The following is a 14,332-nucleotide window of genomic DNA, read 5'->3' as shown; positions in this document are numbered from 1 at the left end:
AAAGGCAGAGCCTCAGAAAGGAGAGAGGAGAAGGGGATTCAGCAGTGCCATGTTCAGTTTGTGACTGTGCCATGAATTGCCAGGACACTTTCAATGACACATGGGGCTGCTCCATCTCTTCACTTATACCACTACAAAATGTCCAAAATAATAATAAAAAAAAGCAATCAGGAAGGCAAGCCACACTTTCCCTGTAGAAAGCCTGGCTGAGTGATGTGGTGAGCAAGGACCAGCCCTTTCTCCATGAAGTTAAGGGAGGTTTGAGAGCTGTAATCCCACCGCTCCAAAAAATTAACCAGAGCACAGATTTGGCTGAGCTAAATTTCTCAGAGCAGGGGCACATCCAAGCTGGCATATCTTAAGTAACTGAAAGCAACCCCCCAGTGAAATCCACAGATTCCCTGCCCTAATTTTTGTGGATTTTGTCATGAAAGAATAAGATTAAACTGGACCAAAAAAAAGTTTGTCTTCAATGGTAAAATGCCTAGCATGGATGTATAACATTTTATCTCCAGAACTGGCTTCTTTTTAAGATTCTTAAAACAGAAATTACAGCTAATTCAGCATCATGCACTCATACGCTCATATTTTTTTCTTGAAATTACGAATTCTTTCATTAAAATATGAAGATGTATCAAGTGTGAAATTGAATAAATCAAATTTAATAATAAATTTCATTTATCTCTGTTAAAACCTGATCTATGGAAATATAATAGACAATACTTCCCTCCCCCCCATTTTCCCATTGCTGCTTTGTAGTTAATTAGAGGCCTTAATGTAACATAGTTCTTGCAAGATAGCAAGAAAAACTCCATGTATTGAAATCCACATAGTCTTTAATCCTTCTGACTTGTTCAGATAATTTTGATTTATCTGAAAATTGAACAGAAATGGTGGGCAGAACATTCTGATACCTGTAAACAGCATTTCCTCATTAAACTACTCCTGCCTCCAACCAGGAATTGTGTCTTCTGCTGACATCATGCAAGAAGGAGCAGAGTAGGAAGGGCCACGTGGATTTGTTTGTGCTAAATTTTTACTTAGGAAGTGTGAGGCTGTGGAGAAAATGGGAAAATTCTGAGACTCTTCATATCACAGTAAATCCAAATGATACAGCTGACTCCAGATCAAAAAGTTGTTCAAAGAGGGATTCATTTTTTCAGTCCTCAAGACCATCATTCTAAAAGTTTGGTGTGCCAGACACAGGTGAGCATTTAAGTCATGCTTAACCTGTGTTATGGTTAAGGGGCATTTTGAAATACAGATGATGTATTGCTGCAGGTGAGGAATGCTGTCAGGAACCGAAGTTCTATCTTCTCCCTCTAATTCATTTATTTCATTTCACTCCTGTTCCCAAAAGCCAAGTTCTGCTTTGTCACTGAAAGACTGCACAGGGATATAGCAGCCATCCTTCTTCCCTGCTCCATGGATCCTGGTAGAACTAACTGAAGTGCACCTCTGGACTCCTCATGGGCAAGGAGGGAGCAAAGAATTAACAGCCCTGGCCAAGAAATCAGTCTGTCAGGATGGATAATGGAAAACCATAACACTCCATCACTCCCACCAGTATGACTGGGAGCTCTTCATATCACAAATCACTACACAACCCAGTCCTGTGTTTTTGGGAGCTGGTCAGCAGAGCACTCAGCCATTCAAAAACCACCCTTGTGTGGGCCCAGCACTGTCTGAGATTCAGGTGTTACAGCTGCAGGACCTGCCTCTGGCTTCTGCAGCCACATCTGCTCCCTGCCCCTCACAGCTCCTCTGTGACCCAGCTGGTGCCCAAGCAGTCAAGGGCTGATGCAGATGAAGATCTCTGTAGCTGTAATAGATCCTTTCCTGTTTCACCCACATACTTGAAGCAGCGTGGTTTGGATCCTCCTCATCAATATCTGATCAATAGCCACATCAAATAGATAAATCAGCCATTCAGATGCTGTAATGGGAAATCTGAGGTCAAATTAGGGGACAAGCAGCTACTACTAAAACATGCTAATGTTACTTAACTACAGCATACCTTTTTACCATACTTCAGGCATTAAAATTAGTACAATTTAATAAGCACTCTATTCTCTGGTAATTTCAGTGAATGATCTGCTCTTTAGCAAAAAGTTTTAATAAAACAACTTCAGCTTTTACCAAATAAAGGAAGACATTACATCAGATGAACAGGAACACTTTGAACTCCCTCACTGGCTATGATTAAACTCTGCTGTTTGAAATTGAAACCTATTTTGTCCCCATCTGCAATCATGTTTCAGAAGTCAGATTGTAGTTTGTACTTAACCCATGAATCTGTCCCTAATGTTTTGTGAGGAACAGTAATGAAGGAAAACTGCTGTGTAGACTGTATTCATTACACATTTCATTCTAACTAGGTCACAGTTCGAGACCTCCCAACAGGGAACTGCTACTCTTTCACTGATCCACATATTATCACATTTGATGGATGGTGAGTATTTTACTTTGAAATAATTTGGCTCAATTACTGCAGTTATCAGTTTCTGGATGTAGCATGCATTTGAGTTTACATTAGAATATCAAAAAAACATTGAAGAGGTTTGCTTACAATGAGGAATGTACTCCTTCAACAGTACAAGTGGTTTCCTTCCAGCCATGTACTCCTTTTAACAAAAGGACTAGAAATAGATTAATCTTTGAGAAGCAATGGGTTTGAGTCTGAATAATTTTTACAAGACAAAGGTCAGGTTCTTCAAATCACATCACTAGTGTTTTGTGAGGATGTCTACACCACAAGTTATTGTGTTAGTGACACCCCAGTGCCACCCAAGTGACATGTTATGTCACCAGGGCAGCACAGCACACCCAGGAGTTCAGCAACATCCGCTGCAAAGGCACTCATCAGAAGGACGCTCTTGATTTCTTCTGTTTCCAGAGGTGATTTATGTCCAACTGGAGTTGACAATCAAACATCATTGAAAAACCCCAAAAAGATAGCTGTACTGTCTCAGATAAAAAAAGTGCAGAAATTATAAGTGTCAAATGTCAGGAGGAGAATGCAAAAATAAAGTTGTACACCCTCCTGTAGTGTCCAAATGTCCTCCTGATTTACCCAGCAATAAGCTGCTTAAAGACTTACTGAGCCAAAGTGGTGCCTTTGTGTTTGACAGCCTGTACTGTATAGAACTTTTCCACATTTAACTCTCCTAATCGTTCATGAATCTGTTTATCCCAGCTAATTGGCATCACTGAAAATTTTTTAAATTTGCACCTGGCCTATTTGATCCAATGTTGCAAATATTTCAGATGACATTCCAATTTTGTCATTCTGCCATTAACCTCCTGATGGCACAGACAATGACTTTGGGTGCACAGCATCCACAAGGGCTTGGCAGGTGTGAATTTCTGCTATCCTGATATCCCAATTTCAGTCCAACATGCTCTGGAGGTGGCGTCTGAAATGATGTCAAAGCTGGAGCAATCTGCTGATGAACTGTGAGTAAGAAAGGCAGTGACTCCATTAAAGGTTACACTTCTGCTTCTAACAGAGATTTCACATAAATTGGGCAGTCTGAGAGGAGATTAACTCTGCTTATCCGTGGTTTCCCAGTCCCACTTCTGCTTTGCTGAGTAGCATTTAAATGTGGCCAGGAACTTGTTTCATATAAGTTTGGGTGCTTTTCTTGCTTAGGAAGCTTCATTAGAGCTGCAAGAGGTTCAAAGATATTCCCATACCTCATGTAGCTGCAATTATTTCCACTCTGGGATATTAAACTAGATCAGAGTATTATTTCAAACCTCTCTACACATTTATATTCTAAAATACTCCCTTTTGATTTAGGGCTGGGAAGAGGCAGTGATCTGTCAGATTCTTGGGTTTAGGGAGTTATAAAAAGCTGAAAAATACCTCTTGGAATGGGGACACCCTTCCAGCCATGAAGCACATTTTTACATTTCTTCCATGGGGGAAAAATAGTTTAAAACCAAATAAAGCAATTTTACTTGAATAACTCATTTTTTAATCCTATTGTTGATATCACACAGAAATGCTTCTAAGCAATTTATGCTCTGTTCTGACCCAGGGAGTTTGGAAAAGCCCATCTGTCTGTGTCATTCTGCCTCAGAGACACACAGACTCAAAAGAGGAAAAACCCAGGATCAGCTTGGCCCCTCAAAAGCTGCACTTTGTTCCTTGTGGACAAACATTCACCACTGCTCTGTCCAGTGCAGCTTTAAATGAGCCACACTGATAAGACTTCTTCCATCTCAATAACTTGGTTATTTCCCTAAGATGTATCAATTCTTGATATTCAGCCAAGTTTCTTACCCATCATTTCACAGTCCCATTACTCCTACTTATATTCCCATTTATTATTGTAAATAATTTCTCCTTCAATTATTATAATGATTAGGCTACCTTATTGCACATCAGTTAAGCAACTTCTCTGATTGCCTGTCCAAAAAAATTGTTACCACGTTAGCAAATTATTTTAAAGCTCTGTCTTTAAGGAGTGAGGAAAGAAATTCCTGCTTCTGTCCTGGTACAAAACTATAATCTGAAGGCAAAGGCTGACACAGAAGTCTGGAAGTGAAGCATTCCCCTTTTTTCATGGAAGGGAATCTGATGGAAAAATGTGTTTGAAATGAGAACCTTCTTGTGGTTTCAAAATTTAAACTAAAATAATTAAAAAAATAAACTTTAACTTCAATAAAAATATTTATTTGAATAAATTTGGAAAATTGAAAAATGGTACAAAAAATAAAAGACTGAAAGTGTTTTGCTTATTGGCAGTACAATTTTCTTACTGAAATGGCCACTTCCAATGTAATTTTAACTTCTATTGTAATGTTTCCAATGGTTTTAATCTGACATAGTGAGCTCACATTACATCTGAGGTAGTTAGCTATTCATTAGACAGCTGAAATACCCAACTCCCACTCCTTAATAACACTCCCCTTTCCTGTGCCTCCTGCTAATATATGTCTGTAGGAATATTTATCTTGCAATCTTTTCATTCTTTTCACCAAAGGCAGTGACTGAAAATCAAAGAAGAAAGTGTCATATTTTACAGCATAAGCACAATCAATTTGTGTATATTGGAGCGTAGATGTGAAATAATGTTAATTATACCAGCTAAAATCCAGAGAGAGCACTTCCTTTTATAGCAAAGTACCTTCTAAATTAAACAAATGTGAAAGCCTGGTAAAGCAAAAGTATAGCCCTCATTACTGGTTATGGCACATTATAAATATAAAAGCTTTTCACGCCATAAATCGCAGATTCTTAAATATGAAGTACTAGCTTAAAACTAAATATGCAGAAAATCCTTTTAGGGCAAAATAAAAAGGATTTTTTTTTTTTTTTTTGATTGGGGAACTATATACATCATTTATGTTATTTTGCATTTTATCTAACAAAAAAAAAAAAAAAGGTTAAAAGATTTTTCAGACTTCTCAAAAATTTACACTAATCTATATTATCCCAGCAATATCATCACCAAGGAAATGGCACCATTTGCCTGTTGGCTTTAATGACTTTCATCACAGGAGCCCACAGCTAAGTCTTGGGCATGAGTAGCCCTGCCAGGTGCTGGTGTTTTGATAGTCTTCAGCAGTTTGGTTGTCCCCAGGCATCCAGTGCCTGCTGAATACAACCCAACATCTGCTCTGAGAACAACGTGATGGGATGAACACTCTGAAAGCAGAGAATGTCCTTCAGTGTCACCCAGCTCTTCATAGGGTCAAGCCTACCACAAAATAGTTCCTAGTAGCAAAGAAAGAAGGAGCCTGGAGCGTCATGCCAACAAATCAAATCATTTGGTGGCAAAGCTGTGGTGGAAAACCTTCAGGAAAGGCCACAAAAAACACTGAATTAATACAAAGGTAAAGTGCAGGATGTGAGCTAATTGAACACTACTAGGAAGTAGTTGTTTACATATGTCTGTACCCCCTTCTGTCCCTCTCTTATGATTTACCAACAGAAATTATTCCTAGAGAAGCTCATTGCCATCACCAATCACTCAGGAGTGTTTTATAATTACTGGATAAAGAGCATAACCCGAGCCATGACTTTGTGCCAGGACAAGAACTTGCTTCCCCCCTTGGAAAACAAGGACATAGAGGGGGAGGGAGGGAAACCCTTTTCATCCAGTCTACCCACTGCTGCAGACTATCAGGGAAGCAGGATGGGGAGATTTAGACACAAACAGTGGTGCCTGGTTCACAAGGAACATGCAGAACTCCCTCGTGCAAGAGTTGCTCTAAGCCTCCTTCAGGCATTTAGTACTACAGGCAACTCCAAGGTTGTCCAAAGAATCATTATCACAATTACAGTTGTATAAACATCACAGAAGTTTACCTGACTACATCCAATTATCCATTCAACTGATTCGAAGGTGCCTGAAAGCTCTGATTTAGGCACAGTGCAGGTTCATTATGTGCTATGCAATCTATGCCATGACTTAATTGAAGGACTCAGAGTGACTTCCAGGAGGGCTGGATTGGATCCACTGTCAGTGATTATTAAGCAATAAATAGCTCCCCTGACTGCAATGACATTTATATGCATATGCAAAAAGAGCCTTCTTTAACAGACAGATGATTAGTCTGGGTGCAGCCAGCCTGATGCCTGATTTCCCATCAGCCTCCTTAAACACCTCTCCTTCTAGGCTGATTCTGGAGAGGGAACCTGTGGAAGGTGCTCTCACAAAATATCCTCTTTCTCCCCCACAAAGATATCCAAATGGAGTGAGTACCAGAGGTTTAAAGAGATTATCTATTTTTTACGTTGTCCTTAGTTCTGATCAATCTTAGCAGCAGCATCTATGCAGTGTAATACAGGATTTATGTATCTGATTAGAAAATAGGATGAGACAGAACCATTCAATGTCTTATCACTTTATGGCCAACCTAAGTTTTTCAAGATGAAAGATAAAGTCAGATGTTTTTTCTATCAGAGAAAAGGAGCTGGAGTTTAAATTTTTACTGTGTTTTAAACTACAAAGTTATCTATAGCTTTTTTTTCTGAAGAGGAGCAAAACACAGAAATATACATGTGAAAAAGTCACAGTTTGCAAGACATTTGTTCCTCTGCATAAGAAACATTAATGGCCTGAAACAGTGTGGATGTTTGTATCGAACTGTTTAAAAAATAATCCTGTTACTTAGCAGAAACATTTTATACACTCCTTTTAATGTTTTTTTATTGTAGAAAATAATAAAGCTTATTATTATAAGCTTATAGTTTAGTTTCCATTTTAGTTAATTTCATAAAAATTTAGTTTAGACTAAATCACAGTGCCTTAAAAGAACGCAGAACAATCTATTGTTTTTAAAGATGGAAGTTGTTGGCTTATAGGGAGAAAACATCAACAACAAATATTAAGTATATGGCTACTATATCTTTTTATATAACAGCATAAAAGAGAGTGAGAATGAGACTAGTTTATGGAGTGAGAGCACAAAGAACAAGCAGAAGAGGGTCCTTTCACAGGCCTCTGTTGTGGAAACCCCAGAGGTTCCAGATGGTTCATGCAGAGGCCAAACACTTGCAAAGTTATTAAATTTACCTTATCCTGCTCTTGCCTCGCCCAGATGGACCAGGGACATTCCTTATATGAAAGAATGAAAGTCCTAAATTGTTCTCCACACTGGCTTGTGTTGATTGCTGATCCATTGAGTGTGAAAATTGTGCTTAGGGGCAAGTCATTGAGGGGGAGGAACAAACTTCATTTTAGCTGGCTTTCAGCAGAATCCCAGATTTGCATTGGAAGCCTTTACCTAGCCACAGCCAGACTTGTAAAATTTGGTGATTAGTCACAGAAGAGGTTATTTGAGCACTGATTTCCCTTTGAAGAACATTGTGCTCTAAAAGCAACCAGTTAGAACCAAAATATATTTATTAAGACCTGGAGGCAGGAAACTTCTTCCCATTTGTTTTATATCAAATGTTTACCTTTTTTATCTATGCCCATTGCCATGGCAGCAGCTGGGACACAACTCCTGCTTTTCACAGGAATCCTTAGGCACTTCCAGCTAGCAACTGCCGCGGCGTTCCCTTGGATACAGAGCCAGAGAAACTCTACCCCATGTGTGCATGGTTCCCTCCTCCAAGGCCAGCCAGCACTCTGCTCTAATTATGGAGTAAGAATGCCAACAAGCACTCAACACAGGTGTGGCAGCAGCTCTCTGGCCACAGAGAGCAGGCACAGACTTTCCCAGGCATTTTCCTGGGGAAGGCTGTGAGAAAATCAGAGAAAAGAATGAGACACAATTCTTATCTCCACTTGTTGCAGCTGCTGTTGTGCGCATGTAGAATGTGTCATGGAGATTTATGTACCAAAAAGTGATTTCTTAATTAGACACTGGATGGTGTTTGGATTGATTGACCAATTAGGTCAAAGACGTATCAGAAGGGCTGTAAGGGTTACTGAGTTTTTTAATAAGTATAGTATAATATAGTACAGGATGATTTAATAAAGCAATTGATCAGCCTTCCGCAATCATGGAGTCAATGCTAATTATTACCCAGCTGGGGCCTGCGGTGACACACAGGTACATGCTGAGGGTGTCTAACCCTGTCTTTATTTCTTTGTGGCTGTTCAGGCGCTACGACAGCCATAAAATCGGGACGTTCCTGCTGTGCCGCAGCGAGTCGCGGGCGTTCCAGGTGCACGTCCGGCAGTGGGACTGCGGCGGCCACCGCTCCGCCACCGCCTGCAACTGCGGGGTAGCTGCACGAGAAGGGGGTGACACCGTGGTGCTGGACACTTGTAATGGCCACTTTCAGGACAGCAGGCCCCAGCTGACCATCAAAAGCACCGAAGCATCGCCACAAGTCAAAATCCTGAAGTCGTACGGAGGCAGGAAAATAACAGTACGTGCGTGGATGGTTGAGCGCTCTTGTGGTGATTGTGCTTTGAGAACACGCGTTTAATATTTCTGAGTTATCAATGAAGTTGCTACAAAAATATCTGAAGCCATCAGAGTGCCTCCAGCCAAATGTACTGCAAAACAGCAGGCAGGGAAGTAGCTGGTTGAAGTGTTGGTTTAGCAAAGTGTAAAACAAAACAAAACAAATACCTCTGGAAATTTCTTGGCGACACAGCGGAGCTCTGATAGCACTGCTTACTCTCTGCAGCATGGCAGCCCACTCTGTGTTTGCTTATGCCAGGCACTACCCAACCACATCACATAAAACAAATTTCTTTGCAGAGCTCAAGATATAAATATGCAAGGAAAGATCACAGGTAGTGGAGTAATGGAGTTTTTGAGTGGAGCAGTAAGACACTATTAGTCAGATCCAGAGAGCCCCCAGAAGCTCTGAAAATGGGCTGTAAATGTGCAACATTTGCTGTAACATAAAGCATTTGCCTAAACAAATATATGGCCACAACTTACTTTGCATAAGTATTGCTTATCCACACTAATATACTGAAATCACTAGAAAAATAAGAGCAGGCTGCACCAGGGATTTAGGTAAGGAAAAGAGCTGCAAATTATGGCCAAGAAGCTAATTTTATCCTACAGTTGTAGCATCAAGATTTATTGCCATGAAATGTTTTGGATAAAGATTGGTCCACAGCAGAGCCAGAATGATACAGGAAGTGCCTGTGCTTGGCTCTCCTTGTGATCTCACTTGGAATAGACCTCAGGAAGGTAGTAATTGAAAGTCTGATAATTATAGAATAGAGAAAAAGCAGGAATCAAGCTGTCATTTCATTTTGCAACTGAATGCAATATAATTACTGTTTTATTACTAGGATAATCTTAGCAAGGAATCCGTAATCTCATTTACACCTGAGGTAAAACTCAGAGAAACAAATCAGGGCAGACTGGGAACACAATATGAATCCTGCTGTGATGTGAGTGGGGATCTACAGGAACTCTGCAGCAGTGAACAAGATCCATGAGCACACCACCAAGCAGGGTGCACTCCAATTCTCCCAGCACTTGTCCATCATTATCCTCATGCAGCTCAGGAACTGGCTCCCACAATGTTCAAGGAGGATTGGAATGGGTTTGGGACATGCAAAGTGGCAGCTTCCACCAGGCAGTCACTAAATAACTCTGCAAACTCAGTTCTCAAAAAACCTTCTTTGAAGCCTCAATTAGCAGCATTAAATCCAGGTGGGATGCATTGCCCCGGGCAGCAGGAAGGGAAAGGGTTAGAGCCCTCCAAACTCCCAAAATAAATACACACCTGGAAATATTAATCTGGACAGCACAGAAGACTGAGCAGCTCATGCAGTTCTGATTGCAAGTCCTCTAGAAAAAGCCTGAAGTAATGGAGAACTAAAATGGGCAGAATTATAATTTAGTGAAGCCAAACTCTGAGTAAACTCTGGATTCAAGCACAAGAATAAATATATGAGTTTGTTACACCTTCACAGATATGACTATATTTGATGGGGAGGAATTTCAAAGGGACAAGAAAATCCCCACCCAAAATAAAGGAAAACAAAGGACATTATTTGAATGAATAAATTATATTTAGGCAGGAGCCACTTAAAAAAGGAAAATAGTTATTTTGAAATTATTATAATGAGATGTTTGCAACTCTAATGTATTTTTTAAGATTAACTGAAAATGTTTCATTTTGGATAAAAACAAAGTATTAATACTACTTATCAGAATAGTGTATTTCTCCTCCCTCTCCAGGCCCAGATAATTTTCAAATAGTTTTTTTAACCTGTAAAAATACAGCAAATAAAAAAAATCAGTTGAATAGATATTTTCTTTTTGCCTTTTTTTTTTTTTCTTTTTATTATTTGGTTAGTAAACCAATCTGAAAAATCCATTATCCACACAGTTACTTCTTGTTTTTAACCCTGCCAGGTTGGTTTTTTTTCCTTTTAAAGGTCAGTGTAAGCCTACCACTAGTCCTTTAATGAGAAAATTGCTTTATCCACTTTAAAACACAATCATTTTCTGAATAATCCAGCCTTGGAAGATGAAACAATTGTTCAGAAGGAAGAAAGTTTTTTCAATCTTGACAATTTCTCTAAAAAAATTATTATTATGAAATTATTAATATAAAAGACACAAGGGTGGCCTTATTGTCATGGAAGTCACTTCAAAAATTATCTGGTAACTTACCACTGTGAAAACTTCAATGGATGCAAATATTAATTTAAGAAAAAAGTACTCATGCAGTTATATATTTATGTAATGCTATCAGATATTAATGCCATGGAATCTGAAAGCAAGCTAAATAATAGCACAAATAAATATTTATGGTGTTTCTAAGTGATCTTAAATTACCTCCGCCATCGCTAACGTCCTGCTTTGAAATTTTCGTTTATGGAAAGAGACGTTTTTTATTGCATAAAAAGCTTGGTAAGAGCTTCAATTCACTGGGGTTGTTTTTTTTCCCCTGCTTCTTCAGATCCTGTTCCCTTCAGGAGCATTTGTTCGAGCAGACCTGAGCGAGTGGGGAATGGGTGTGACAGTGAGGACACCGGGCAGGGACTTCAACAACACGCGGGGCTTGTGCGGCCTCTTTGATGGGATGGCTCAAAACGATCTCAACAACGTGCCCGAGGAAGACTTCATAGAGGAGTGGAGGTACAAAGCCACAGAGATCCCACCCAGGAGATGCTCCCAGCAGTGTTCCACGTGGCCTTGATGGGTTTATTTCATTACAGATTCCCCCAATGGCCTGACAGAGAGATCTCCTTAAGCTAAGGGAGAAGTCTGAAGACCCATCTCCATCCCAGCAGCACAGGGGCTTAATTTTCTGTCAGCACAAAACACATTACCAAGAGAGAAGTTTTATATTCACAAGTGATGTCATGTTAACAGCTGTGTTAAGATCCCTCTCAGCTGTTAAAAAAATGCAGTTCTCACCCACACTTGAAAATGTAGGTAGCTGACAATAGGGATTAATTAAAGGTTTCGTATTTCTCTTGTTCTTTTATTCCTGAATGCTAATTACAATATGTGAGTATAGATTAAATGTTACACTTTGACAAAGGCTGGTAATATATGTATCATGCTAAAACCTAATATCAACTCTCCTAATGATGACAGTGAGCTCTGAAAACTTGTACTTTCTGGGACAGATGGTTTGGAAACAGAGCCAGGAGTCTAATTCTGACATCTCCCTGTCTCAGTCCCTGTCCCTATCCCTACTCCTGTCTCTATTCCTATCCCACATTTTAATTTCTGTTGCTGAACTTCAAACATGCCTAATAGGTGTTCCTAAAACCAAAATTGAATAGCCTGGTTTGTGAAGTAAGGAAAAAGAAGGCAAAACACTGCAACATTCCACTTCATCTGTACATGGGTGCCCAGCACAATCTATAGGAACACTGAATTTTTAGATTTCTTATACTTCAGAAAATAAACAAGCACCTCTGACATATTCTAGTTCTATTCAGTGGGCCTAAGTAATGTCTATGGGTTATTTAATGTCTATTTTGTCCTGTCATTATAAATTCTACTATTTTGAATTCAACAGCCATCATCAGCATCCTAATAATGGGGTAATCAGTCAGAGATTGCTTCTGGGAAGGCAAATGGAGAAATAGCTTGGTGCAAGAACCAGCCATTAACTCACTACCCCAAAAAAGGGCTAAAAGGTCCTTAGGAGAACTTGCTCAAAGCAATTTTGTTGTAAAAGCTGAAGCCAAAGCGCAGTGCAAAGGAATTTAGTTATGAGGAGTTTTCTAGAGCTGTGTGATGGGGATTCTTCAGGGAAGGCAGAAGCTCCTGCTAAGTGAGAAAGGCAAGAGGGGTAGTAAGTTTCATCTTGCACTGCTCCCAAGGATGGATTCTCAAGAACCCCTCAGAACCTGGTTAGAAACCAAACAAATAGAGAAATTAAGGTCACCTCCAGAGGAGACTGGATCATTCTCTGATCCGCTCACCGAGAAACAGCCCAGTAAAAAACAAAAGCTGCTGTTTTTAATTTCATTTTAAATAACCCTGAAATTGTTCTAGCTTTTCTCCAGCACCTGAAGCTAGTTTGAGTGCCCACCATCTGGCAGTTCAGAGCTTTCCCTGGCTCCCACCTCTCTCAAGCAGCTGCAGGGCCCTGCATGCACAGATCAGTTTTACACACCAGCTTTCCAACACAACTTTTAAACAATAAAACAACATCAGAGCTTCCCAGCCATTAAATAGCAACCAGAGAAGGGGTGAATTTTCCAACATGTGATTTAAGTAGGCAAAATAAAATCTTCAAACATTTAAAAATATACCAAGAAACCAGCAGAAATGCTGTTAAATTCTGGACACTTTCTCTATAATAGCATCCAACTCAATTAGATGAAAAAAAACTTTTTTATTTTAGTTTTTCCTGGATTATAGTGGGTGGCTTAAAGGAATTATGGTTTGGTTATCTCATGCAGGGGACAGAAGGCACATCTGAGCTTGCTGAGGAGCTGCTGTTATGTGCCTGGCTGTGAGGAAGGATGAGGTTTCCATTCTTTCCACACCATACACCTATGTTCCATGGACAGGGGCTGACCAAAAGAAGTAATTGGTTTAATGTGGGAAAAACAGAGGATTTTGTTTCAGTAAAATATCAAGGCAAAAGAGTTTCATCTTAGTGAAATTTTCATTGGTGCATTGTTTCTGTCCTGATTCTGGACCAGTTTATGTGGTTGATTTATTTTTTTTATTAAACAAATAATATTTAAAGTAGTTTATGTAGTATTATATCAAAGGAGGATCTTGTTCTGCTGCCTTAGTCTAGGTTTAAATTTACTTGATGCTGAATCAGGGAAGCTTCAGAGGCAGATAACCCCTTTATTAGAACCAGAGGAATGGAATGTGTAGGACACTCATTCAGATACTAAAATGTTTTGTCCAAAGGACAAGTGTCTCAATCATGAAAAATGTTTGATTTTCCTGGACTACAGGGAAGTGCAGAACAGCTTGTGCATGTCCATGAGCATGAAAACCACCCTTTTATCTCGTACTGTCTCCTGCTGAGCCCACACTTTGGGCAAAACAGGTCCGAAAATGTTTGTGCTCATGTTTCAGGAGGATAAATAGGTTCATTTTTCCAGTGTCACTTAGATGTTCTATTTAAAAGTTATGATTGTGTCAGTGTTCAAAATAGTAATATCAAATATGCCATTTAAAATGCATTTCTAACAAATTGGATAAAGGCAATTACAGTTTCCAACAACAGTATCTAGTGTTTGGCTCAAATATGTTGGCAAATGCTTTCACTTTCCTGAAACCCCAACATTTTGGCTGCAAGACAAAATTAATTCCAAAATTATTTTAATTTTTGGTGCTATTTCAAATTTGTCTGGTAATGACATGCTGCCAAATGTTGGGACAAGAAACATATCCTTTCCCATGAAGCTCTAGAATTCCTCTTGTGCTGCACAAATAAGATCAATAAGATATACGAGAT

At 39.4% G+C, this 14,332-nt stretch overlaps 1 protein-coding gene across 1 annotated transcript in view; it reads left to right on the top strand.

Annotated features, from left to right (window-relative positions):
- LOC101234197 (von Willebrand factor D and EGF domain-containing protein-like) overlaps positions 1-14,332 on the top strand; it is a 133,851-nt gene that overhangs the window by 33,192 nt on the left and 86,327 nt on the right. The window contains exons 8-10 of the mRNA XM_041717675.2: positions 2,379-2,452; positions 8,566-8,836; positions 11,348-11,526. Coding sequence (XP_041573609.2) covers positions 2,379-2,452; positions 8,566-8,836; positions 11,348-11,526 — 524 coding nt within the window. The remainder of the gene's footprint in view (positions 1-2,378; positions 2,453-8,565; positions 8,837-11,347; positions 11,527-14,332) is intronic.

The sequence above is a fragment of the Taeniopygia guttata genome, chromosome 7 (genome assembly GCF_048771995.1).
Source record: "Taeniopygia guttata chromosome 7, bTaeGut7.mat, whole genome shotgun sequence".
NCBI lineage: Eukaryota > Metazoa > Chordata > Aves > Passeriformes > Estrildidae > Taeniopygia > Taeniopygia guttata.
The sequence above is the reverse complement of the archived record's forward strand: the minus strand, read 5'-3'. Positions and strand labels throughout refer to the sequence as shown.